This window comes from Strix uralensis, chromosome 16 (assembly GCF_047716275.1).
Source record: "Strix uralensis isolate ZFMK-TIS-50842 chromosome 16, bStrUra1, whole genome shotgun sequence".
Lineage (NCBI taxonomy): Eukaryota > Metazoa > Chordata > Aves > Strigiformes > Strigidae > Strix > Strix uralensis.
Window position 1 is genome coordinate 20,558,686 of NC_133987.1, and position 26,527 is coordinate 20,585,212.

Genomic DNA, 26,527 nt, shown 5'->3' on the forward strand with positions numbered 1-26,527 from the left:
TGGGAGCCAGCGTGGGAGAGTAGCTGTAACTTTGCACAGTTTTTTCAATTAGATCTCCCCGTTGGCTTCTCAACTCCAACAGTTTGGAGGGAACAAAAGCTTGGGTTGAAGTCCTGTTTGTTTCTGGCCCTGGGGATGTAACCCGCCGTTTCACTTACCCCTGGCCAGTGCTCCCCAGCGCAGTCATTTGTGAAGTCACACACTGCAGGAGCGGGGAGGTGTTGCGGGAGCGGGGCTGCCAGCCCATCGCCTGCTGGCAGATCCCAGCCTTTCCTTACCTCGCATTCCTGCATCACCCCTCCTGTCGGCAGAGCACACTTGTTATTTAAAATCTTGTGCAAGGAGGGCACAAGTTGGACTCGGAGTGCTGAGCCGTCTGACGCGGGGCACCTCCACGTCTGGGTATGCTTCTGGGGTCTATTCTTCTCTTTTAGCCACCACTGGAGGACGACGTGCTGCTCGAGGGACCAGCCTTTCCAATCAGTAGTACCTTTGTGCAGGAACTCTTTCAAGCCCAGTACAGGTATATTTTGTAAATTTTGAGGCATTATTGCATGTATTGGTGACCCCAGTATAATCCTGCCGTGATGCTGGCTCCCAGTACAGTTGAGGCTGGTGTCGTTGTGTTACCAGCTCTTTCTGAATTCCTGCTGAATGACACCTGCACTAAGATCTTGCTCCAGAGGAGGGAGAGAGAATTTCACTGCTTTGAATTTGGTATATTCTGTGAAAATCTACAGTATATACCAGTTCTTCACCTGTCCTGATGCATCCTGAAAGCAAGTCAGTGCTCAGTGGAGCAAAGGCTCAGGGCAGCGGGGCCGTGAGGCTGCCCCGGGCTGTGCAGAGGCAGGAGCCTGTGGCAAGATCTGGAGGTGCTGGAGGCCACTGGGGAGTTACGGACCCCGGGGGTCTTGCAGAGTTCCTGTTATTTGGCACTTGGGAATTCTGAGCTGAAGATTTCGCTGTCCCTTCAGGGCTTTCCCAAGACTTTCCCATACTTCCTGGGAAGCGAGCTTTTTAATTTCAGAACTAATACAAGAAAACAGCCTGGTGCTCCTCGATGGCTTGTATCTGTGCTGCTATAAGAATTTTAATTGGTGGGCTTTCTCCCCAGTATTTGCCAAGGCTTCCTTTGCAAAGGAGAAACCTTAAGCCTGGTATAAAACATGAAGCCAGGTTAAGGTGCAGGTTAATTCTGAATGTGAGATGTATTGTCTGGAGTTTTTCCCTTCTGAGTAAGAGATCTGTGCACCTGCAGTGCTGACTGTTGCTCTTTCCCGTCACTTCATCTCTCTTCAAAGACAAAACCCTCCTAGGCCTTCCACGTTGGACCTGCTGTTGGTGAATTATTAATTTTGCAGTAATGTTTATTAAAAGCCAAATTATTTTCCTGGCATGCTGTGTAATGAACTTTGAGATTAATTACTTTAAAAGGACTGAGAAATGAGTGGTGGCCCACCGTTTACAGCAGCTAGGTGTATACAGGCTCTGTGCAGAGCTCTCTGTGTGGAGAAGGAAGAGCAGAGAGGGGCAGCCAGGCTGATGTGCGGTGGCTGTTGTTTGTGATTTGATGATTTATCCACTCCTGAGGAGATGAAGTATAACTCTGTCCTATTACTGATATTTGTACTAGGTCCTCCCTGACCTGCCCTCATTGCCAGAAGCAGAGTAACACCTTTGACCCTTTTCTCTGCATCTCTCTGCCGATCCCTTTGCCTCATACACGGTAGGTGACTGTCTGGAACTTAACGTTGGCTGTTTCCCATGCATACAGTGTTGTTTAATTTGCTACAGAAGGAAGAGAGATGTCAGCAAAATCTTGACGGTAAGTCTTTAAAAAAGATAGATAGGACCATATGGGGCTTTAATTTTTTGCTTTGCAGGTAAATTGAAAAATTGAGCCTTTTACTTGTTTCAGAACAGCCCTCCGCCCCCACCCTTAACTTCCTGTAGAATTAATTTTAGGGGGAAAAAATCATCTTTGATTCAGGTAACAAAAATATTTTGCTTTTGACTTAATTTATAACATTTTAAAATTAAAAAAGGGAAAAGGATGAAACACTTCTTTTTTTTTTTTTTTCTTTTACTTTCTTTAGAACAGTCTCACTGATCACTCCAATTTCTAAAAGTGAAGTTAAAAGCTTTCCTGCAAAATGTTTTGCTTTTTTGAAAGATAGCTGTTGCCAAAAAAGAAAAAAGCTCCAGGGAGGAAAAAAATCCAGATAAAAAATTCAGAGCAAAGAGATAAAGAGATGCGCAGCAAAACTACCCATTGTATAAATAAGCAACTCCTTCGCCTCATGTCTTGGATGCAGAAAACTTGCACGGGTTCAAGAAGCAATGGACAAAGTAATGCAAGGACATATTAGATACGACTCTGCCACGTCTGGTTCAGAAGGCCCTGCTCCACCAGCGAGCGGAGGCTGAGGGGCTCTCCAGGGAGGGTGTCCCGGCCTGAGGTGGCGCTTAGGCAGGGCTGAGGGTTGAGAGGCAGCTGGAGCAGCCGCTCCCGGCAGCAGCTCTCTCTGAGGGCTTTAAGGTGCTGCCTTGGACTCTCCAAAGCCGCATTACAGGATCCTGGTTGAAAAATTACGATTGCCTTGTCATAGACATGTTTATTTTTAACTTTGTGGGGCTTTTTTGAGAAGACATGCTGCTGCTTCTGGTGGGAGGAAGTAGCACCAGGCCATGTAGTAAGAAAGGAGTCTCTGGCAATCAAACACACCCGCCTGGCTGCAGCCCAGCCTAACTCCAGCGAGTGGTGGCTGCGGGCTGCCCGCAGCGCCCTGCAGCTTGTGGGCAGCCCGGGTGCACCCAGGTTGGGCTAACTCCGTGCGGGTGCTGCCCGGGAGTGCCGAGCACAGCCCCAGCGGTGCCCCCCGTGCTCTCCGCAGGCCGCTCTACGTCACCGTGGTGTACCGGGGGAAGTGCTCGCACTGCATGCGCATCGGGGTGCCGGTGCCCATCTCCGGAACGGTGGCCAGGCTGCGGGAGGCCGTCTCCTCAGAAACCAAGATCCCCACGGAGCAGGTAACGGCCTGGCCTCATCACTCACGTGCCCGCCCGTCAGTGAGAGGGAGCGTGGAGGCTTTCATCCCGCGTTGGATATGTAGGAATTGAAACTGGCTGCCCCTGATTGAACAGGGGGAGCAGGGTAGTGGCAGTCTGGGTCATGCTTTGCCCTGTGCACTGGCGTTTTGAAACACAGAGGTGCTGCAGTAGCCGTCAGTGGAGCGCGCGGCCCTGCTGCCGGATCACACGGTGATCTGTGCCTGCTGGCAGCGAGGGCACCGCGGGGCACCTGTGGGGGGTTCTTCTGTGCGAGGAGCTTCAGGAAAGCTGTTGGATCCCACCCAAACCTCTCCATGTGCTGCCTTTACCCCAGCTTCTCTTCTGTGGCAGTCCTCTTCCCTGTTCCACACTGCTGGCCGATGGCAGGATGTTTTGAGGAATGCCGTCCCTTGGCAGGAAAATCCCAGTTGAGAGACGGGGCAGCTCAGCTGGACCAGGCACGGATGGTTTAATGGCTTCTGGTTTGCTTCTGCTGACTCTAGATCGTGCTGACGGAGATGTACTACGATGGGTTTCATCGGTCCTTCTGCGACACTGATGACCTGGACACCATTCATGAAAGCGACTGCATTTTCGCCTTTGAGACCCCGGAGATATTTAGGCCTGAGGGTATACTCAGTCAGAGAGGTAAGTCGATACCTGCTTAATGCCTGCCTCAGGTGACTAGGAGAGGGAAAGGATAGACCTGAGAATAAAAGTCCCACAAGTAGTTGATGTTGTGGTGTATTGATTTCAACTCTGTCCAGAGTCGTTCCAGCAGGCTTAATGGTGGTGTCAGCAGGGAGGTTATCAAGAAGCGATGCACACTCCTTTCTTCCTCTTCCCGGGGCTGATTCTGCAGGTCAGGCTGGCTTAATGTGAAATCTGTTGTCAGGCTTAATTTAAAGACCTGCTAGGGACCAGGTGAAGCTGCTGAAATTGTGTTATTTAAAATCAGATTGCCAGTGATGAATAAACAGTCTCAGAAATGAGCTCGGAGACCTCGGCTTCTCCGCATCTCCCTCTCAGTGAAAGGCAATAACTGCATCCTGGGTAGACGGAGTGTAATCAAAGGCAAATTTTATTATTGGAAGTAACAAGTGGGGTTTCTGTCACTTTAGCTTTTCTTGTGGGCAGACAAAGCTATGGGTGCTTGTAGAAATTGCTGTGAAAAGTCAGTTACGTGAGCACTTGCATATAATTTCTTTCTGTAAAGAAATAATCACTATGAAAAGTAATTGCTCTTTGAAGCCTTCATACAAGTGATAAAAATGGTCTAATTCCATATTGACCTGCTCCTCTGCAGCCAGAGGAGGGTTTCTTGAGGGGAGCATCAGGGCACTAAAGGCAAATGACATAACGAAATGTTTCCTTTCTCCCAATTTTTCAGGAATACATGTGAACAATAACCTGAATAACTTGAAATGTGGCACTGAGCACTCCCGAACAATATCTTACTCTCAAGGAACAGTGAAGTCTGGAAAACTGGAACAGTCCTCTACTAAACCAGCAGCAACCGACAAGATTGTCTTGCTGGTGTGTAACAGAGCGTGCACTGGACAGCAGAGCAAAAGGTGACTGGCAGCTCCCCCGTTAGTGACTCTGCCAGCTGCCTCCTTAACTGGCCTGGGTTTTCCTCACCGTGTAGGGAAAACAGATGGTGAAGGGGTGACAGCTTGCATTCCTACCTCACATTAGGTGCTAAAGAACATGTTGATCAAAAAACATTAATGAATGCAGCAAAATCTTCCTATTTTGGTGAACTTCAAGTAGTCCAGTGTTACTGGAAGGTGGTGAATGCAGACCCAGTCGGAAGGACACACCACCTCTGCAGAGCTGTCGGGTTTCAGAGACCTGATCCTGTGATGTGTGGAAAGTTTTAATCACGGTGTGACCAGGGGGTGGGGGGAAGTCAGAAATAACCATGGAAAAGGCATTTATACCAGCCGCGGGCTGAGAGCTACCTCAGCTGCTGAGGTTTGTTTCACAAGAAGCGATGGCAGCTGGGTGATGGTTGCAGAGCTCTGCAGCAGAGCTCGAGCATGGGGCAGGGCCGCAGCGCCTCAGCGGGAGCTCCCCTCGTGGGCAGCCGTCACAGCGTTTCCTCAGAGCTCGGCACCTCTCCTCTGTGGACAAGTTTTTAATTCCTGGTTTCTGGGGCATTTCATCCAAATCGTGCTGAGTGAGGAGGAGGGTGGCACTGTCAGAGTTTGGGGATCCCGTTGCTAAACAGAATAATCTTTTAATTGCTCCCTCAAATGCTACTTCTTCCTGTAGGTTTGGCTTGCCTTTTGTGTTGCATCTGGAAAAAACAATTGCTTGGGATATTCTGCAGAAGGAAATTCTGGAGAAGATGCAGTATTTCCTGCGGCCTGCAGCCTGCCTGCAGGTGAGGCAAACGCTTCGTCTGGTTCGAGACTTCCAGCTCAGTGTGACGGGAGCTAAAGGGGAAGCCAGTTACTTGGGGTGATCAATGTGCTGCACGCCCTGGACTGGTGGCTTCCCCGTATTTCTTTGTGCAATAATGTCCAAGTCTGGTATTCCACTTCTCTGGTGTTTTGTCTGTTTGCTGAAAGGTTCAGGTAAGATTAGACTGATAGTGCATGCTCCACTTCTTCCTTGCCCCAAGAAGTACTTGAGAGGTTAGTGCTGCTGTCTGTGCTGGAAATCCCCTGGTTGGGGGTGTTTGCCTGGAAGCAAAGCTGAAACTTTTGCCTGGTGACTGCGTGTTTCTGATGAGAACCCCCTCTGTGAGCAGCGGGGTGGAGAGGGGCGTCTTTGGTCACCGCAAAGTTGTTGCTGGGTACAAAGCCTCCGTTGCTGTAGCTCACCCCTCTGTTAGCCACTCGGCGTAGGCATATGTGAGACCTTGTGCATTTGCTTTCTCGTGTAAAACACAGCTTCTAGGATAAAGTATGTGTCAGCCGGTGCTGAGAGCCGGTTTGCACGTAGGTAAGTTGGGTTTGAGCTGCTCAGGAGCCTTCTGCTCTCTTTGTTGCAGGTTTGCCCGTTCAGTTTGCGAGTGGTCAGTGTCGTGGGCATAACGTACTTGCTACCTCAGGAGGAGCGACCCCTCTGCCATCCCACAGTGGAAAGGTGAGTTGCTCCTTGTTCCCGGGAGTGGAGGGGGTGTCGGCTGGGCACCAGGGGTGTAGCCATGCAGCAGGGGACAGTCTTGGGGCACGTGTGTGGAATGGACGTGGCAGGCCCAAGGAGCAGGGAAGTGGCTGAGTGTCCTCAGGAAGCTGTGTGAGGATTGCTCAGTTGTGTGTCACCATCTGGAGTCTGTCCTCCTCGGAAACGGAGAACAGAATGAAAGTATTACTCCCCTCATTTTAAATTTTTTTTTATAGTGACTAATTTTTCAGGAATTTTTGTAGATGCCTGTTCTCTAAATAAGTGTATGTTTATTTACAGAACTAATACACTTCAGTGAATGCAGTTTGCCAGCTTTGCCATGTTTTTTGCTGTATAAATTCCTTTTACTCCTTTGGAAACTTGAGCTGTGTGGAGGTGGAGGAAGGATGCGGGGCTAGTGGAGAGAAGTTACACGCGTGTAAAAGATAACGTAGGCTCAGACTGAAGGGTGGTCTAACTTCTGTCTGCTCCTCTCTCCAGGGCATTGAAGTCATGTGGACAGGGGGGAACGGCTCATGTGAAATTAGTGGTAGAATGGGACAAAGAAACTAAAGATTAGTAAGTATGAAGTAGAAAGCCTTAAAGTGTGCTCACCTCGAGAGCGATGCTTGCGGCTTGCTTGTGTGAACTGTGCACCCTTCAGCAAATGTGAGACCCCGCAGGAACTGCCCCGGCCCCTGGCCGCAGGGACAGACTGGGGCTGGGTGCCCCAGCCTTGCTCTGAGCTGGGCTCCTTTCCTCTGTGGCCAGGGTTTTGCGTTTCGGAGCAGGCGTCTCGCCTGGGGCTCCTTCCCCCACAAATCATACTTGTGTGAGAAAGTTTGTGGGCAGTGAGTAGCTCTTTCTGCCTGAGAGGAACTGGAGCGGGTGCCCGCTGCAGCTGTTCGCCCCCACGTTTGGCTGTGCCGCCCTGGCAGGATCTCTTGCTCACGTGTGGTGGGACAAAGCCGGGAAGGAGCTGCTGGCTCTACCTTCAGACGGCCCCGCGGCAGCACAGGCAGCAGGCAAATGTGCTGGTAATTGTGTTGTCTCCCTGCTGCAGCTTGTTTGTGAATACAGAAGAGGAGTATATTCCAGACTCCGAGAGCGTCCGCCAGCAGAGAGAGCTTCATCATCAACCTCAGACCTGCACTTTATCTCAGTGTTTCCAACTCTACACCAAAGAGGAACAGGTAGGGACCAGACTGTGTAGACGGTCCGGCTGGTCCGCGTGCCGCATGGACTCCCACGCTCCGCAGAGGAGCTGTTTTCTGCAAACACTGATTTGTTCAGACGGGAGAATTAAATTAGTAACGCAACACTAGTTACCAGTCCTGCTAACGGAGTCTCTCTGCAGTGAGGACAAAGCTGTGGGAGGTACTGCTTTGGGGTGTTTTGCTCCCCAGACGTTGATATGAGAACGTACTCCTCTGTTCTGCAGTTTCCTCCCTGTGAAACAGCGATGTCTTTTTTTGGCACACATTACAAAATCACAGAATTCACGTTATAAAGGGTTGGAACAACATGGCTTCTTCGTGGGAATTTACTGCTCTGTCTTGGAGCAGTTGTGTGTTTGCGAGGCTGAGCAGGGCTGGGGTGGGCTCAGGGCAGCCCCCACTGAGGGGGGCCCCGAAGGGCAGCGCAGTGAGCATGGAGCTCAGCTCTGCAGGAGCGTGGCCGTTCTCCAGCCCTGCTCGTGTGTGGGGAGGCTGCAGTGGCAGGAGCGATGGTGTGGGCAGGGCAGGCAGCTGGGGCTGTGCTGGCCCTCGCCTGCAACACGTAAGCACTCCGCGTTTCTCTGCCAGAGGTCTCTAATCTGCTGTAAAAAGGGATGGTCCTGGAAGTGGACTGCGGACCCGTGATTGAGCTTTAATAATTTTGGAGCCTCTCTTGTCGCTTCTTTCAGAGGTGAGGGAAAAGTTGTTTGGCAGCTTAAAGCTCTCTGGTTTCTGAGTTTTCTGAGCGCTGGGCTGTGGAGGGAAGCACTTTGAGAAGACACGTTCTCCTTGGTGGACAGTGAAAATCTCTGCAGCTGTAAGACTGTGCCACTGGGACGTAGGGAGGAAGAGGGTTTCCAGAGGGCAGCGAGGTGTCAGAGGTGAAATTTGAAATACTCCTGTCGTCTTTCTGTTCTGATTTTCTTTGCTGACGGTTTTCTTGTGAGAATACTTTTACTCAGGCTGCCAAGCCTGCCTGCTTTTTGCCTTTGTTTTTTCTTCCCCCCACATCAGAGGGATTGGTGTTTGTAAGGTGGAAATAGCTTCTCTGCCCGGCAGCACTGGCTGGATTCCGTCTTGCAGTGGGCAGTGCCTCCTGTGCGAGGCGCACGTGTCTCTGCTTGTCGCTAGTTTGAAAAGCCTCCCTGGGAACGCTGCATTTCCACCACGCCGGAGGCAGGTGTCTGCGCTGCGCCGGGGCAGCAGAGGGACAGCGGCGCAGTGAAAGCTGCTGTGGAATTTGAGAACTAAAACCCACTCACGCCTCTTCCTTGCAGCTTGCCCCCGATGACGCGTGGCGGTGCCCACACTGCAAGCAGCTGCAGCAGGGTAGCATCACCCTGAGCCTCTGGACCTTGCCTGATGTTCTCATCATACATCTCAAAAGGTTTAGGCAGGTGAGGCGTCTGCGGCGATGCGGACTGCTGCTCTGCAGAGGCAGCTCTCCTGCCCTGTGCGTTCCTCTCCTGGGGTTTTGTTGTCCCCAGGCCCGGTGGCCTTGCTGCCGCTGCAGCTCATGCTGTTCTCTGCTCTCACAGGAAGGAGACCGAAGGATGAAACTTCAGAACATGGTTAAATTCCCCCTGAGTGGCTTGGACATGACTCCTCACGTTGTCAAACGCAGCCAGAGCAGCTGGAGTCTGCCGTCGCACTGGTCACCCTGGAGGAGACCGTACGGTCTGGGGAGGGATCCTGAGGACTATATCTATGACCTGTATGCTGTCTGCAATCATCATGGCACCATGCAAGGGGGACACTACACAGGCAAGTAGCCTGTGATGTTCTGTATGTTGGATCCTTTCAGAAAGAAAGCAGTTCTGTTTTTCTATTGAGTGTCCTTAACTTCTTCATCTTTCCTGACATGAGGACCTAACCCAGCTGACAGGGGCTGGCTTTGTGATACAGGGGCGTAACTCTTATGACTTTAAGGAATGGAACAATGGCTGTTGACCCCAAATGTCTTGCTGTATGTTTTTCTGTGCTATTCTTTTTTTTCCTTCACAGTAATGTAACTGGCCTTTCATGTCTCAAAAATGCTCCTGCCCACTCAGCTCAGAGCTTCTGTAGTTGCATGAGGTGGTTCCACATGGGAAGCATTTGCACATTGCCTATGTGCACAGCCAGTTTATGAACTCCTCCCTGCTTGTTCCGGCAGCTCTCAGAGCAGCCAGAGATAGACAGAGTTGCTTGATGGTTCCTGGGATCTGTATGACTTCATGCAGCAGCCCAGCAAATGTGTGTGTCCGGTTTTGCCCTCTGACGTATGTGTCTGGGCTGTGTCGTCCTGGGTGGGCTCGGTCAGGAGGAGGTCACTGGTGGAGGCAGACTGCCACAAGTGACAGAACATGACGGGAATGGAGCCACCCGGATGGTGTTATGTTCTGAGGAGTAATGCTGCACAAAGAAAATCCTGAAACGTGAGCTGTTTCGGAAAGAGTAGCAGGAGTGAGGAAGGTCTAATAGTAATGTATTTTCTCTCAGCATATTGCAAAAACTCGGTTGATGGCCAGTGGTACTGCTTTGATGACAGTGATGTTCAGCAACTTTCTGAAAACGAAGTCTGCAAGCAGACCGCTTATATTCTTTTCTACCAGAGACGCACAGCAATCCCGTCATGGTCTGCTAACAGCTCTGTGGCAGGTAAGCCCCGCTGGCATTGTCAAGGAGTGGTTGTCGTTTGTCCTTCACGGATAGTTTGTCCTTCTGCAGAGTTTTCTGCCCAGCCCTGCTTAAGCTCCTGCTCCCTGTCCCCGAGCTCAGCAAGGCCTGTCTGAGCCTGCTGCTGTGCATCAGAGGCCCTGGGAAACTCCCCCCTCAGCTGGGGAGGCTGGTTGTGGCAAAGAGGCCCTGGAGATGGGGGCACCCCCTGTGCCCCCCGGGTAACTCTGCTCAGAGCTGCCCTTGTCAGAGCTGGGATGTAAGAACGTGACGAACCGGTTCCCTCTGGCAGTGCCGTTGTCTCGGGTGGGCAGGCGGCGGCTGAGGGTGTCAGTGGGGTCCGGGCTGAGCTGGGGGCAGGGGCAGGCTTGGTGACCTGCCTTTGGGAAGGAAAGGATTTGCGCTGTGTTCCCGTGGCAGCTCGAGGGCTGCCCTCTGCCTGCCTGCTGTTGCAGGGATTCCCTGCAGTCATAGCACAGTTCTGTCTCTCGCTGTGACCAGAACTCTTCGTAAGAGTCAAGACTTGCTCTCGGCATACCCAGGTGCTGTGGCTGCGTGGGCCGGCTCCAGGCTCTGGGTGTCCGTTGGGGCCTGAGCAGTGCAGCACGGACCTGGCTCTCAGCGGCCTTCCAAGGTTCCACATGTGCTGTGGCTGCGTGCCGCTGCCTGACCTCTGTGCCTGATTCCTTGCAGGCTCCACAAGCTCCTCGCTCTGCGAGCACTGGGTCAGCCGCCTTCCCGGCAGCAAGCAGCCCAGCATCGCTTCGGCAGCCTCGTCCCGGCGCACGTCTCTGGCTTCGCTCTCGGAATCGGTGGAGCTGACTGGGGAAAGGAGTGAAGATGATGGTGTGTACCAGCACTGCAGTGTGGGGGGGACACTGGCCCACTAGGCTTTCTGTTACAAGATCCCTACTAAAATTGCTGCAAAATACGTGGTTAGCAGGGACGGTTGGTCTGGCAGCTGGGGGAGGTGGGCACTGTGCTGGTAGCAGCAGAAGGGTTCTGGCACAGGTGAGCTGTTCTCTGGTATTGAAGGGTGGAGAAGAGCAGGGCAGGAACCTTAATGAGCCTTTCAAAGAGAGGAAATACCCTCAATCAAGAACTTGGGCTTGTGGTTTTTTTCTGGCTTTCCCTGCAGCACCTTTGCAGGAGGCTGCCGTATTGCTACAGCTTAGCGTAGGTACTAATTGTCTGCTGCCGTGCTGTAGACGGCTCCCAGGGAGGTGAGAAGATACGCAAATTCACTTGTGCGTGCGAGTAACTGCTCAGTTCCTGGCTTTGCCTGGCTCCTCCACGTAGTGCCTTGTAACTGCTGGAAATGTGGAGCTTCACGGGTCAGTCTGAGCCTTCTGAAGCGGCTGTAGAGATGTCCCTGCAGCAGCGTGGTGATAACTGCCAGGTCTAGCCGTGGCAGTCTTATTTCTAAAATGCTTATTGTTGACCTTTGTGTTTGCAAATACAGATACATTGCTTTATCTAAAGAGGTAGGAATCCTACTTTGCCTTTTGCAGGATGATGTGGGAAATATTTTTTAATACAGAAAAATGTGTCTCTGGAAGCATGATCGTAGTTGGTGAACTCACTGCTAGTTTCAAGGACTTCCAAGGTGCAAAGCCTGTGTTTGACCTCCCGCTGTTCAGGGATGAGAGGGAGATCTGGATTTTCAGTTATAGGCTTCAGAGAGCTACTTCTGGGTGACCACTGGCAAGTAACAGTTGTTGAATCCTTTATCCAGATTCCGTGCAAGAAGCCGTGCTGGCAGCAGGCCCGAGGCAGCGGGGGCTGTCGGACTCCCGTAGAGAAACGGTGCCTGTAGATGGTGGATAAACCACCGCAGGCTCGGCTTTCACACTGAGGGTGTTTCTCTCTTTCTCTGCAGGGGGGTTTTCAACTCGGCCATTTGTCAGAAGTGTCCAGCGTCAGAGCTTGTCATCTAGATCTTCTGTCACCAGCCCGCTGGCAGTGAGTGAAAATGGTGTCAGGCCCTCGTGGTCCCTCTCCGCAAAACTGCAGTTGCGCTCCAACTCTCCATCACGCTTCTCCGGAGATTCCCCTGTACATACCTCTGCCTCCACCCTGGAGAAGATCGGGGAGGCTGCTGATGATAAAGTCTCCACCTCTTGCTTCGGCAGCCTGAGGAATCTCTCTAGCAGCTACTTGGAGCCCTGTGACGGCAGTCGGCGTGAGCACAGGACGGCTCGCAGAGCTCCTTTGGCCGTCATGGAAGGGGCATTCAGGGAAGAGTCTGTTGTAAGGACATCTAGCTCAGATCTTTCAGATGGGTATGGGAAGAGCTCTGTGCAGCCGGACAGGAATCGCCCTGCTTTGGACCCTTTTGATAACAACAATCAGATCGCCTTTGTGGATCAGAGTGATTCTGTGGATAGCTCTCCGGTCAAGGAGGTGAAAGCCCCTGGGACAGGGCTGGCTGCAGAGAAGGCGGATGGCACCCCTAAGAAGGTTCACAGCTCCAAGGGCGTTTCTGAGCCAGACAAAAGCTTGAGGAAGGGAAGGACAGTCTTATCTACCCAAGAGACCAAAGTCTCTCACTCTTCTCCTCCTCCACTAAAGAGTTCCCAGAAAGTTTCCCGATCTAGAAGTAGGACGGACTCCTCTAGGGCCAGTGGGCGACACGGGTCTCCTGCTCCCACCCAGGCTAGGAAGGACCACAGCACGAAGCCCCTTGAGGCGGCCGTCCCGTCGGCCCAACAGAAGCAAAAGCCAGGTTCTTCTCCATCCTCCACAGCTGCCAAGAAAACCCCCTCGGGCTCATTGACTAAGGGGTCTTCTGCTGGGAAGAGCCGGGCTTCAGACCGGAGCCTCAGCAGGGAGGGCTCTAAGATAAGTCTGGGGTCGGATAAAACGAGCGTTACCAGCAGTTCGAGAACGAGCTCCCCGCGGATAAGCCACTCCCGGAGTGACAGCAGGGCGGTGGACAGCAAGCACGTGCGGAGTTCCTCCATGGCCAACCTGCGGTCTCCAAACGTTGGGTTGCGTTCTGGTCTGAAGAGGGACAGCAAGTCAGAAGAGAAGGGATTGTCTTTCTTTAAATCGGCCTTAAGGCAGAAGGAGACCCGGAGGTCGGCAGACCTGGGGAAGACAACGATGCTCTCGAAAAAGACGGGGAGTGGCTGTTCCAAGTCAGGCAGTAAAGCCATGCTGGAAGACAAATCGGAGAAAGGTGTTGTCCCACCAGCCTCTCAAACCAACGCCAACGTTACTGCAAAAGAAAAACTGGTCCCTAAAGATGCCACACCCAACAAACATTCTCTGCTATCCAGTCGCAAGTCCAAGTCTTCCCAGCTAGATCCCGGAGTCCAGTTTCCTCTTTCCAGTGGCAAGCAGGCTGCTGACAAGCCGCTGAAAAAATTACCTTCCAGCATGCAGGTGTCTGTACGGCCTTCTCTGGAACCTCAGTGAAATGCTGCAATCCAGGTGTCTTTTCTTCTGCTGAGAAGCTGATTTATTCTGAGCTCTTGTTTTTTTGTTCATGTGCCTAATGTATGTTTTGAGGAGAAGTTAACTGCAAGTTGTTAAAGCGCCTTTTGATTCTGCCATCAAACCAAATAGCCACAGGCAGCCAGCACTGATGCAAGTAGTCTAGCTGGAGTCGTCATTGAACATGAATGCAGCTGTCCCATAGCACTTGTACAGGAGTCTCTTTACAGAAAATGCAACAACTTTCTTCAGATTCAGTGTCTGAAATCTGAAACCCAGTTGTACTGACATTAGTGTGCTTTGTAGAGCTGTGAACTGATATTCCTTTGGTCTTGTTCTGAGCAGGCTGTGTCCGCGCTGGCGTATGGCCTTGTTCTGAGCTGTGGAGGATGCGAAGGAAACTGGAGAGACTGCCGCTTCTTTATGCTCTCTCTCAGCCCTCTCTCCCTGCTCCCCTCCATTTTTCAAGCTTTCTAAAGGGCAATATTTCAACACTAATGTTGTTTCTCAGGTATATACTCAGCCAGTATAGGAGGGACTAGCATTAGTGGATGGACAGAAAGGTACCTGTGTGTCTGTGCGTACATGTGTCTGTGTAATAGATTTCATTTTTGCATTCCAACGCCAGAAAGTTTATTTCTGTGAAACGTAACCTGCATTTTTTTGTTGCTATGTCTCTGAAGAATTTTGCTCTGTCCATACCTAAGGCGACCTCTACCCTATCCTCTTTAATTACGTTCTCTCTTCTGAAACACTACACTAAGCACTAGAAGAAATCACTAAGCAGCAGCTGGTTGCCAGCTCGTACCTGTGGGTGCGAGGCGGGCGCGGTGCCGTGGCAGAGATGTCTTCGTGCAGCCGGGTGGCAGCGGTGCTGGTGGGACCCCTGTTCAGACTCCTGAGAAGAAGCGTTTCCTAATGTGCTCAGATGCTTAGTCGTAGTGGTGTGAATATAGCATCCGTTATTTATAGGAGTAACGTTTAGATAAGCCAAGTGTCGTCTTGTCTTCTCTCCCTTCTCTGAGCATGCTTTGAACAAGCCTCTTCCTGCGGGTTGGAGGGGCTGTACCAGAACACCCCGGAGCACTTCTCACGTCCTCCCGAGCGCTGCTGCCTTCCTCCCTGCAGTGTGCTCATCCCCCTCCCCGCGTGTCCGCTGCCACACGTCCCTCAGCCACATGATCCCCGTTCTTGCTTGGGTGACCGGCTCTATCAGGGTTAAAACACTACATCTAGTCACGTCTTTGTTTACATGCCCTTCTTACAGGGGAGGTTCCTCAAGCTCTTTAAGATTCCCCTTAAAAGGTGGATTCCTCAAGTCCTTTTATATACATGTGGTGTAGTCTTTTGTTCTTAATTTCATGAGTTTTTATTAATGTGCTGCATATCCTCTGCGTACAGCAGCAGTCTGTCGTGTGGGTCACGCGGCAGCAGCTGGGCAGTGTGCTGGGCACGCTTGTCTTCTGAGTGCGGTCTTGGCCTCTCGTAGTCTTGCGTGGCAGAGCTTCTCCAGGCTTAGCTTGTGGACAGGCCTCTGTACACCTCCTCTGTCAGCGCATCCAACAGCCCTCGCCAAGCAGGGACTGAGCTGGTCTGTCCCACCTCCTCCCTTGAGCTGATGTGCTGGTGACCCTGCAAGAAGCCTTGTCCCAGGTCTGCCGGGCACCTCCTGCTCCGTGATCAGGGTTTGTACTCGGCTCGCCCCACAGCTGCAGCAGGCTTCGCAGAGAAGCGTTTTGGGGGTGGCTGGCGCCCTGGAGAATAGGTAGCGTGTGTGTGGGGCTGGGCGGGGGGCAGTGCATGGCGGTGAGCCTGCGACGGTGGGAGCCCTGCTCTGCCCCGTGGCCTCCGCAGCACACGCCCCCTGCGCCCCAGAAGCGATGCCAGTGGCCTGCATGTTTTTACAATGTGCTGGACTCTGCGCCCTGGACTGTTTTTAAACCTGAACATGACCATCTTCTTGATGCATTTCTTCTCCCAGGTATTGTTTCAGTCTCATTTATTGCAGCAACAAGAAGCAAAGATTGCATTACTTGCTTCTTAAATGTATGACTTGGATTATTTTTGTTATATCCAGCAGAGCAGATAAGACTTGCTTCACACTGTAGTACTTAAATTACTCCCTGAAATGTTGATGTTGAAATATTTGTTTAAGGTTTTATCTGTATTAAGGTCTTGCACTGTGTTGGCTCTTCTCTTGTAACAACAACTCTTCTAGCAAGAATGTAATTCTGGTAGCTAGTGCTAACTTGGTTTGGTATCTTTTAATAGACAGAACCTAGTTTTCTGTGCATTTTACCATGGGGCGTTCGTGAAAGGTTATTTTTATCAAATGACATTTTCTTTTCATGCCATCGTTCACTGAAGGAGTTTAAACTGGAAGCTGGTGTACGGTTTTTGAGGTGGTTTTGCTGCTGTATTGCATGCCTGGACTGAAGGGAATTTGAAGCCATGTCCAAACTGGTGTTTTAGCTGAGCGCCAGCTCAATGTGTTTGTATTTGGGGCATGAGAACGGTCATTAGAGCTCCCATTTTTTGGGCAAAATGGGAATGGGAGCTCCTGGTGTTCCAGTAGCTGATGCTAAAAGCAGTCGAACCTCTGCAGTCCCCTGATGTGCAGTCTTGCTCTTTTTCTGTGTGTTCCCCATAATTCCTGATGGAAATTGCTGCCAGCTCCAGCAGGATCTGCTCAGCGCACGCTGCCAGGCTGGATTTCCTGCCTGTCCCTCTGGGAGCAGCAGCTCTGGGGCGCGGGCTCCTCGCGAGCACGGAGCGGGTGGGAGAGGCCGCGCTGGCAGTGCCCTCGCCTCAGAGCAGCCGAGATGCTGCTCCTCTGGGGTGTGCCGACGGCCTGCGCCGTGTTTTCTGGCTTGACTTCAGGCAAAATGTTTTGACTTCCAGGGGCGCACTGCGGTTCGTGTTGAATAGGCGGCGCGCAGGGCAGAACGCGCGAAGCCTGAGCACGTCCCTGTCCCGTGGCGGTGTCGATTCTGTGACAGAGCGGTTTGGAAAGTGGCCGTTTGCTGCTGCTCTGCACCGCTGCTCTTTGGTATCGCATTCCCAGTAGGGCAGGAGCTTCCTTGCCCAGGAGAAGGGTGCGGATCCCAGAAACGACACGTTCATTGTGAGTGTAGAACCAAGCCTCGCTGCTGTTAAAGGCCCTACTTAAAGTGATTGGGGGAAAAGCAACATCACTCTTCTCTCCTGGCTTTAAAGCAGACTTATTTCTTAGCCCTTTCACCATAGGAATTCCTGCCCATGTGTATCACGTTGTCCAGATGTGAGGATGTGGCATGGTACTAGGGAACACTCCAGAGAGGGGTCTTCAGGTCCCACCTGGGCTTCGTGTGTCTATCCTGAGAGCAGTGACAGCTTCAGGCTGTTCTGAAGCAGCCACCTGTACGTGGTCACCTCTTAAAATTCACCTTTGGCTTCAGAAGCACTCATGCCTGTGGAGGAGGCGGGTTCTGCCATCTTCTGAAGGTCACCGCTGGCCAGCGATGGCCACCTGCCCCTGGGTGGTGGCATGTGGGGCCTGGAGGTCTCGTGGCCGTGGCTGTGGCTGCTTTGCCGGTGTGCGGGGTGGCTGCGGGCAGGGTGGGCTGTCCCGGCTCGGGATGGTGGGGTGCGGGACCCCGGTGCTGCTGGCTGGGAGGCAGAGGTTTGCCAGGCAGCCTCGCTGGTGAGAAGTGCCTTGGAAGGGGGAAGGTCCAGCACTGTCCCTGCTCTCAATCAGCCGCGCGAGCTCCGAGGGCTTCGCCTCCTCTGGGGGGTTTTACGATGTGTTTTCAGTCTGCTTGGGGTTGAACTCCCCTGCGTGGGCCCCGTGTCGCTGGTATTTCACACCACATCCCAGTCGGACCCTCGCTCCTGTTCCTGGAATCAGCCCGCTGGGCGCAGGAAAGCAGCGCCTTCATTCCAGTGCTAGATTCCTGCTGGAGTCACCTAAAGAAATTATTTTTACCCTTTTTGGGCTGCGTCTTTTGGATAGTGTTTAGTAGTATACAAATTATAAGCACATTTTCAATGACGTGTATTAAAGAGGCACCTTTTATTTGTATTAATCACATTTGATAGACAATTTGGTGCCTGCAGTTCTCTGTAACTTGTAAGTGTCTCACTTTGGGTGTATAAATCGTTAACCCTTTCAAACTTATCAAATATGGCTACATAAAAAAGAAAATATGCTTAGGATAGAAAATTAGCAGCTTAATCACAGTACACTTATTCCACTGTAAGTGCCCTCATCCGTCTTAGCCGCAGGGTTGTTTGCTTTCCAAAGCTGAAACTTGAGCATGCTCAACCATTTTTTCTGCGCACTAAAGGCAGTTCTGCATGGCGTTCTCTCGCGCTCCCCAAATGCATGCCCCTCCTAACTATGCAAGCACTAACCCCCGCCGCGGGCCGGGCTTCCAGCCTCGGGAGCTGCCGGGGAGGCTCCGGAGCGCTGCGTCGAGGCCGTGCTGCTGTTTCTCGGTGCAGCTGCGTGTCAGCACGTAGGAGCATGTCCCTGGGTTCCTGCTTTGTTTGCACATCTTTGATTCTTTCCTTTGCAGAATTCTGCATTACTGACAAGGCTGGAGTGTAGCACAACGTCAAAGGGATCTGAACTGTAGAAATGAGAACTGGTTTTCTGTATTGTATTGTTTTTTTCTTTTTTTAACAGGGAAAACCTGATCAGTGTTCTGGTGTAGCCTGCCATTTTCCATGTAACTTTAATGACATGTTCGACGCTGCGAGGAGAGGCAGTCGCTGTAGCCGTACGAGCACTCAAAAAAAAGAGGTTTTGTTGAGTTTTCGTGGTAGGGGAGCAGCTCCCAGTGGTCGGTGTGCTGCCCGTACTGGTGCCTTCCCGGGAGGAGCTGTGCTGGGCCCCGGTGCCCGCGGGGGTGCCTGTGCTTCCCCTGGGCGCTCCGGAGCTCCCGTTCGGGGGCCCGTCCTGCGGGGGTGGCAGCCCTGGGGCGCAGCGGGCAGGGCGGGCGGGTTGCTGAGGGCTGACGAGCCGTGGGTTCGCTTGGCAAGAAGTGGGGGTCCCGGGGGTCCTGCCGGGCTGTGCCCCCCAGCAGCGGTTAGTGGCCGGGAGTCGGGCGGGTGCTGTGCCCGTCTGCCTTGGTCAGCCGGCACGGAGCGGTTTGGGAATGATGTTCCAAATGATTTTACTGTTACCTTTTTTTTTCTTGTATCTTTTGTCATTTGCCTACTAATCCAAAATAATTTGGCGGTATCTGATGTTATCTGTGGAGGGAACTGAAATTTAGTTTTAATCTGTGGTGAGATGAAAGTCCTACATGGTTTTCTTAATAAAAGCACCGTAAAGCATTTCCTATTAGGAGCTTTATTTTGTAAACTAAAAGTACCTGAAGACTTGTACAATATCTATATTAGGTCTAAAGGTTTAGGGAGTCTTCTATTTTTTTAAAGGCGATAGCACTCAATTTATCTGCAAATAGTGTTTTTTAAAAGACACAGATTAAAACTAAGTGTAAACACAAATTCCGTCTCACTCTAGGCCCTGCAGCACAAACGCGTGGCAAGAAGGTCAGCGTTGGGTTTGGGTGGCATTTGTGCAGTGCAATAAGAAACCATTTTTAGGTGCTACATTGCCTTGGGTAGGGTGACACAAGGGAATACAGGCTACAAGTGGCTAGATTATTTTCTTGTGGCCTTCCAAGTATTAATTTGTACAGATTTGCTCACCAACTGTGCCTCACCATTGGTTAAAATTGAATTTTAAGTCCTGTTGCAAGTGCAGTTTCTCTTCTGGACACAATGTCAGATTTTACACTGGAATATCTACAGTTCTAAAAACTGCATGTCACATCACTGTACACTGATACTGGGACGTGGGGCTTGCCCACACCTTTGATATTCTCTTCTGTATTTTAATGTTTTTGAACTGTACAGTAATCTGGAAAGCAGGCTGTCTTTACTTGGGATTGAACATTGTACCATAAATTTTAAATTATTTGAGGACAAGTGCATGAGACTGTGTCAATGCCTTTTATTATTTATTTGTATGTTTTATTATTCAAGGTGTATGCACTTTTAATATGCAGAATTTATATTTTTATGTTAAAAATCATTTTCTTTCAGAAAGAAGAGTTTGAATATGAGGAATTGGAATTAAGTGCAAAAAGGGGAATATGTAATAAAATACAATAAATTTATTACTAGGCATCCTGCCTGACTGAGCATTTTTCCAGGCCCGTGTCATCGCCTGACGAGGTGGCAGTGGCTGCTCCAGCCTCGCCGTGTTCCCCGCTCTCACTCGCGGGGCATGCGGCCACCCCCCCGCCCTGCCTGCTCTCCTGCTGCTGGGTGCCCTGGGGGGGCCTGCGCGGGGACCCCCTTTCTCTTGTCTTGGGTTTGTCTCGAAGCCGCTGGGCTGCGGGTGCTGTGTGCCCGCAGGGAGTCACGGGGGGCTCTAACCTCAGCGGGGCTGCTCTGCCCCCTCCCCACGCAGGTGTGGGGGGGTCAAGTGCTTAGTGACTTCCCTCTGCACCCTGAGCAGTCGGGCCCCTGAGTCGGGCCCCTGAGCCCCATGGGCAGGGGGATGCGAGCCGGCTCCTCGTCGGGGCTCGGGGGCTCTACGTGTCCCCCTCCCACCCCGCCGTGCCTCGTGTCTGGGCTCAGCCGCCCCGTTCCTGCCCCTGAAGCCCTGCGAAAGCTCAGGCCTCCGCTCGAAGGCTGCACCTGCCCCGGCTCCTTTCTGCCCGTGGTCTCTGATCAGGGCTCCCCATCCGTGCTGGCCCCGTGGCCCCCTTGCTGTGGCGGGTACAAGGCTCTGGTGGCAGCATCCCCGTGTCCCCTCTCGTGCGGTGGCAGTGCTGGCCCTGCTCCAGCCTGCTCCTTGGCCCCGGCCGTGCAGCTGCGCTGCTTGAGGTTTGGTTTATTTGGCCTTTTTTTAATGGTTCTTTGCTGAACTGAGGCTTAGACTGTGCACGAGTAACAGAGTGTTTAATTGTGTGCTCCTCTAGCTCTGTCCTAATTAAACACTGCTTTTCGTTTGGCAGGGTGTGCAGCAGTGGCTCTGCGGCCGTGGAGGGGAGCGTGGAGCGAGGAGGCTGCTCCTGCCGCCGCCTCGCCTCGGCCCAGCGAGGAGGATGAGGAGGATGGAGTGAGGTGGGAGGAAGATGGGCTGAAGGGAGGATCTCTCCGTGGCTGCGTCGTCTGCAGGTGACCCCGTGGGCTGGGTGAGCTGCCCCGCTGCGGGCACGGCTGGGCAACCAACCCTGTGGCTGCTGGGCTGCCCGGGCCCCGCTCTGGAGGGGGAAGGGGCTGCGAAACGCTTTAGCAATGCAGCACGTCACCTCGGCTGAGGAACAGGAGGGAAAAATGGAAGATGACGTGGTTGGAGCTGCCCGGGGGCGTTTCCACTGGGGCCTCTGATCCTCCTGCTTGAGTGAGCCGTCAGATCAGCGTGGTAGGGGCTGGTGCTCGTGCTTCACAAACTTGCCTTTCAATGCAATTTTGATTCTTAAGGGGTTTTTTTTTTCCCTCTCTCCTCCCTCCTGTGTGTGTATTTTTATCTTCCCACTCTGAGATGCAGCGTCGCATATGTGCCCAAGCACAGCCAAGGCGAGGCAGCCTGGCGCACGCTGCGCTGCCCGGGCTCCCGTCCCTGCCTGCGGGGCTCCCGTCCCTGCCTGCGGGGCTCTCGCGGGGGGCTGTGGCCAGCTGACTCATTGCGGAGCCGGGGCTGGCTCCTGCTCTTCAGTTGTGCCTCTGCTCTGTTGGTACTGCTCGTGGTCAGCTCTGCAGGGCCTGGGGCGCGAGGGCCAGGCATTGCCCCTTCCCTGGGGTTCTTGGCTGCTGCTCCTGGGGCTGATCTCCAGGAGTCAGCAGGGGCGAGTGGGGAGAAGGTGGAGAGTCTATTCTGCTTCATTCTGGCCAGTTCTGGGGTGAGGCAGCTCTGCAATGTCCTCGTGGTGTGGAGAGGAGCCTCAGCCCAGCCTCGGTGCCTGCAATAGCTGCTTTTTCTTGCCGTCCTGTCTCAGGGCTGTAGAATATCGTCACCTCTCCAGCCCTGGGGACATCAGAAGCTGCACCACACCGCAGGGTGTGTTGGTGATCTCCAGCTCTCTGGAAAAGAATGGGAAAGGGCAGCTTTGCCCCAGAGCTGCCCAAGCCTGGTGTCCCAGCAGAGCATGGTGGCTCCATGAACCCCCTTGGTCCCCACATCACAGCCGTGTCACCGGCTGTTCTGATCTCCAGCTGCAGTTACAGAAATACTGAAGTTGGCTGGTTTACCAGAAGCCGGGCTGTGCTGCCCCGGCCCCAGCGTGGCCCTGGGACCTGAGGGGGTGTGCGGGCTCCGCCAGCCCAGCCTTGGTCCCCGTTTGTGTCCATCCTGCTGGGAACGGCCCCCCGGAGCTCAGCCCCCCTGTAGGAGCTGGTGGCTGCACGGGGCAGTCACACGTAGGATTCCCATCCTTTTGTTGCACACCGGAGAGAGTAATTGCTTTGTGTCTTGTATGGAAATGGGTATGACAGATGTCATATTAAATCATAGGGTCATCACTTATTTATAGGTGATTACATTAAAGAGATATTAATATAGCCAAAGGCTTCGCAGAATTAGAGTTAATATATTTTTGTTTATTATATTTGCCAATATTTCTCCAATCCAGTCGGGTTTTTATGGCCACTTATTAAATAGAGAGCCTGCTGCAGTTCCCTGAGCCTAGCTGGGAGGGTGGCGAGAGGACGATTGGAAAACACTTGAGAACTTTGATCTTCGAGTGATTAAATTTTATTGCCTCCTTGTTTACGAGGGTCTGAGGGCAGGTGCTTTGTGTGCTGGGAAATTAAGCGAGGGCAGGTTCGGTCTCGAGTGGTTATTAAATCTGGGTCAGCAGGGGAGGCTGGGTCTGGGCACAGAGCTGGAGCCCGCAGATGTTGAGGTCCTCGGCCCAGATTACCGCTGTGCTAAACCGGGATTAGGTCACTGCTGCCTTCTGACACCCCGGGGAGCGCGGGCCAGGGGGGCCTGGCCTTTCCACCTTGTCCCCGTGCCCCGGGAGCCTGGTCCTGGGGCTGGCAAGTGCCTGTCCCGTGGGGCTGCAGCTCGCTGGCCACCAGCCTGGGGGGCACCAGCAGCCCCCGCGGCCTATCTGCAAACTGGCGGAGCCGAGAAAGCCCCGTGTTGGGCTGGAGACCCCCACCCGCGGTGGCTGCACCGCGTGAGGACGGGCCGAGGGCGCGGGGGATGGATGTGCGAGGAGCTGCCCGCTCCCTGCCAGCAGGCAGCTGCTGTCTGTTGGGATATTTATGAACACCTGCCTGCCTCTGAGAGCCAGAACAAAACCCAATCTTTGGAGGCTGTCAATAAATTATAACATATTAGGCACTGTCATCCGTACCCCTGGACTCTTAAATTTTGTTCTAATTAGAGTATCGCTTTTCCTTTCTCAGCACTTTTTCCCCTCTGCTGGGTATTGATCCTTTTTCTGTGGGGATCTGACCAACTGTTGACAATTTATGGAAACATAAAACTAGTACCTCTTATAGCAAAGACCCAGCTTTTAATAAAAACGCTGACACCAGCCTCTCCCTGGCAGCCTAACCTGATTACCAAATGGATTTAGCAGTTAAGGCCGTGCTGATGCCCCGGTCATTTTGCACGTAGGGATTTTTACTGTAACACTTAACGGGCTTTCAATTGTCATAATATTTCATAAATACATATGTACCTAATTGAAAGCTTTGAGGCCAGGAGGAAGTCCTGAGAGCGCTCCTGAAACCTCGCCTGGCTGGTGGACGCTCTCGCAGCTTTTATTCGCGGGTTCGCTGGGGCAGCCGCGGGCCTTGGGGCTGGGTCGCTGATGAAATCGCTCTTTCCGTCTGCTGGGGGACACTTGGGCGCAGGCTTTTGTCGTACGGAGAGAAGAGCCTGGCGAGATCCGAGAGCTGCTGCGGGGGGCTGAGCAGCACCCCGGGGTCTGCCCTGTGGTGTGAACTTGGGGAGCAGAGAGCGGCCGCTGCCCCGGAGCAGATGGTTTTGCGGGTACCGGGGTTTGCTGGCGGGGTGAGGCCCCTTCCGAGGCGCCTGCCTGGCCGGGAGCGCTCGCTGTGTTGGTGCTGGTCCTGCTGCCTCTTTTCTGGAGACGTTTAAACTGGGAAACAAGCGCAGTGTTGGCTGCTAGAGCAATTTATCAAGGCACCGCATGGCCCTTTTTCCACATTAGTTTCATCCGGTGAAAAAATAATAAGAAACTGCATGTCTAACATAATGACCTGAATTTCTGAATACATGAATGCAGTGTGGATGGCTGTATGTTTCCCCTTGGTCTGAGCCAAACTGTGATAAATTGATCCTTCCTGAAGGTATTGAATATTTCTCAAACTATTCATCAGCCCCACAACAAATTCCTCTGTCAGCCCTAGCTGACATCTGATTTTAAACACTTCTTCCAGGCCCGGTGCAGAGGAGTGGCTGCTTGGGAAGCAGGGACCTTATCATTTTTTAATGCACTGCAGTTCCTGGGCTTATGGAATATTTATAACAAAGTCGTTATTTACCAAACAAGCAGAGCATTCGCAGAGCCCCTGGTGGGGGATAACCCGGGCACCTCCCGTGGCCCTTGCCTTGGTGGCTGAGGGTCCGCCCGGGGTGTCCCGGCCCCAGATGCCACAGGACCTGGATCCCTGACACGCCTCTGGCTGCGTGCCCCTGCCTGGAGCTTGGGCTCGTTGCTGGGGATGACAAGGAGCTGGTGGCCAGCAGGCAGGCCAGGGCCGGGGCCGGGGTCGGGGCCGGGACTGGGGTGCTGCTGTGGGCGGGGGCTTTGATGCTGGGAAGCCTCTGAGCCCCTTCCCTCATGCTCCAGCCCCCCCGGCTCCTTCACCGCTCTCCTCCGTCCACGAGCGCTGGTGGCTGTGCAGGTCGCAGCTGGTTGTGGATCCCTGTGGCTCCTCGTCCCACTGGTGTGTCCCTGCGGGTCTCTGGGGCAGATGGCACAGTGGCACTCGGCACTGGCAGCCCAGCTGCTGCCTTGGGGCACCCCGGTACCCCAGCCCGCCCGTGCCCTCCCTCCCAGCCCGCGGCTGGGGCTGGAAGCTGTAACGCAGCGCTATCAGCTTGTTCTTCTGGGTGTCACCAGCGCTGGAACATCTGCTCTCCCTGCCATTTGCTTCCATCTAATTCTTTTTTTATTGAAATGAGTTTAAATTGTCTGAGAATATATTAGATTACTCTTTCCCTGCGGTTAGCACACTTGTATAGATGTGAATAAACCGCACGGGTAGCAGCGCTCGCACGCGCTCTTGCTCCCTTTTTTAATCTAGAAGCAGCCGGCTCCCTGGAGAACTGGCGCGTTTCCTAACGACCTTAATGAGTTTCCATAGCCGGGGTCAGATTATCTAGAAAGGCGGTAATGGCAGGCCCGGGAGGTGGTTCTCCCTCCACCGCTGCGCCTCTCCGATAGCTTTGTACTCCAGCCTGTAAATAAAGCAGAGTTTGATAGCTCTGCCTGGGTCCGCGATGAATACATTTTCTCCTTTAATAGGCAGAAGTGTGTGTGTTGCAAAGCAATTCGTGAAGCCCATATGACAGTCTTTAAGCATTTTAATGTTTTGCAAATGATTTATCATTGGTAACGAGCAGATGATATACTCCACTTCAAGGGTATGGATTACCTATTAAAGTCCATGTGTAAAAGGCATCTGCAGATGACGTACTGCTGCAGAAAACGGAAAGTACAACTTATCTTTTGTTTTACAGGAGGGGTCAACAGCTTCTGCCACAGCTCAGGAGAGAACGGGCGTCCCCACTCACTGCTCTATGACGTCGGTAAATATCTGCCGTGGTGGGGTCCTGTGCTGTGCCAGCACCCATCCTGCCCCTGCGCGGCCTTGGGAGGCCTCGGCCCAGCGAACCGCAGCTTGTTTCGTGCCTGGTTAAGAGCGGGGGGTGGTGCTGATTCACTCCCGCGCTGGATGAGTTTATGGGCTGTGATCTCATCTCCCGGGGCTCCCTCTGCTCTGAGGAGCGCGGGAGGCGGCAGCTTGATTTATTTATGAAGCACTTTGTAGGGTGGGGCTGGTCACACCGAGCGCTGCTGCAGCGGGGCTGGGCCCGGGGGTGCTGCCCGGTGGGTGGGGGGCAGCTCCGGGGGGGCTGAGGTGCTCCATCCCTGCCTGGGGCTGCAGAGGGGCTGCCCCCCTCACGTTCTCTGCACGCCATGCTGGGGGGATTGTGTGTGTAGGGGTGTCTCGTTGCCGCGGGGAGGTGTCCGTGACTCTGGGCTGCCCGCACTGCCCACGCTGTCTGCAGCTCCAGTCCCCAGTGGTGCTGGCTCCATCGCTCGGGGAGGTGCAGCAGGGCTGAGCAGCGCACCTGGACCTGGCTACCTGCAGCAGGTCTGCCCGGGGCTGGCAGAGCCACAGCGGGGGCTGGTGGTAGCCTGGGGACACGCTGGTGGCAGCCTGGGGATGCCCCAGGACCGGTGGATCAGTTGCTGGAAGAGGCCTTGCTGAGCGCTGGCCTGGGGGGCCTGGGAGTCTCGCTGCTGTGAGATGTGTGGGATGGAGAGTTGCCACCTCCCCGTTGGGAAGAGAGCAGGCTGGGGCTTTGAGGCTTAAAGCCCACCCTGGGTGTCCCTTGGAGCCGAGCGTGGATCTGCGAGTGCGAGGTGTGACGCTGTTGTGTGTGACACTGTCATGGTGTGACAGAGCTGTGACACTGCGCCTGGCCCCGCGCCCTGGCTGCTCCCTCTGCAGAGGACCCACAGCATGGGGCGTCCCCCATGGGTGCATGGGGCGTCCCCCCTGCCCCCCCAAACCCAATGCACCAGAAGGGGCCGTCCCGCCTGGTTTTGCCAAGACCAGCTGCCGCCCTCCCCGCACGCCCCGGGGGGTGCCGACTGCGGGACTCGTAGCTCTTCACACCCCTCAGTGCCGACTTCGACCCTCTTACACGTGTTTTGCTGTCGGTGCTGCCCGTCCCGGCTGAGCTCTGGGGCCGAGTGGGGCCTCCTGGGCTCGGGGTGACAGTGACGGGGGCATCTGCGGCAAGTGTGGCCGCAGAGGCTCGGTGGCCGCAG

General features: G+C 53.4%; 1 protein-coding gene across 3 annotated transcripts in view; it reads left to right on the plus strand.

The window, feature by feature from the left end:
• USP31 (ubiquitin specific peptidase 31) overlaps window positions 1-26,103 on the plus strand; it is a 40,405-nt gene extending 14,302 nt beyond the window's left edge. The window contains exons 3-18 of one of the 3 annotated variants that reach the window (XR_012631185.1): window positions 435-523; window positions 1,637-1,729; window positions 2,898-3,033; window positions 3,558-3,702; window positions 4,445-4,628; window positions 5,332-5,443; window positions 6,056-6,150; window positions 6,673-6,750; window positions 7,235-7,364; window positions 8,666-8,785; window positions 8,927-9,152; window positions 9,870-10,028; window positions 10,740-10,892; window positions 11,926-13,481; window positions 20,498-20,677; window positions 25,207-26,103. Coding sequence is in view for 2 of the 3 variants with exons in the window: in XM_074886238.1 (XP_074742339.1) it covers window positions 435-523; window positions 1,637-1,729; window positions 2,898-3,033; window positions 3,558-3,702; window positions 4,445-4,628; window positions 5,332-5,443; window positions 6,056-6,150; window positions 6,673-6,750; window positions 7,235-7,364; window positions 8,666-8,785; window positions 8,927-9,152; window positions 9,870-10,028; window positions 10,740-10,892; window positions 11,926-13,466 (3,261 nt within the window). In the remaining variant the exon portion in view is untranslated. Of the gene's footprint in view, window positions 1-434; window positions 524-1,636; window positions 1,730-2,897; window positions 3,034-3,557; window positions 3,703-4,444; window positions 4,629-5,331; window positions 5,444-6,055; window positions 6,151-6,672; window positions 6,751-7,234; window positions 7,365-8,665; window positions 8,786-8,926; window positions 9,153-9,869; window positions 10,029-10,739; window positions 10,893-11,925; window positions 19,662-20,497; window positions 21,885-25,206 lie in introns of those variants that run through there. The other 2 variants (XM_074886238.1, XM_074886237.1) reach the window with 2 other exon arrangements.
• The last annotated feature ends 424 nt before the right edge of the window (window positions 26,104-26,527 follow it).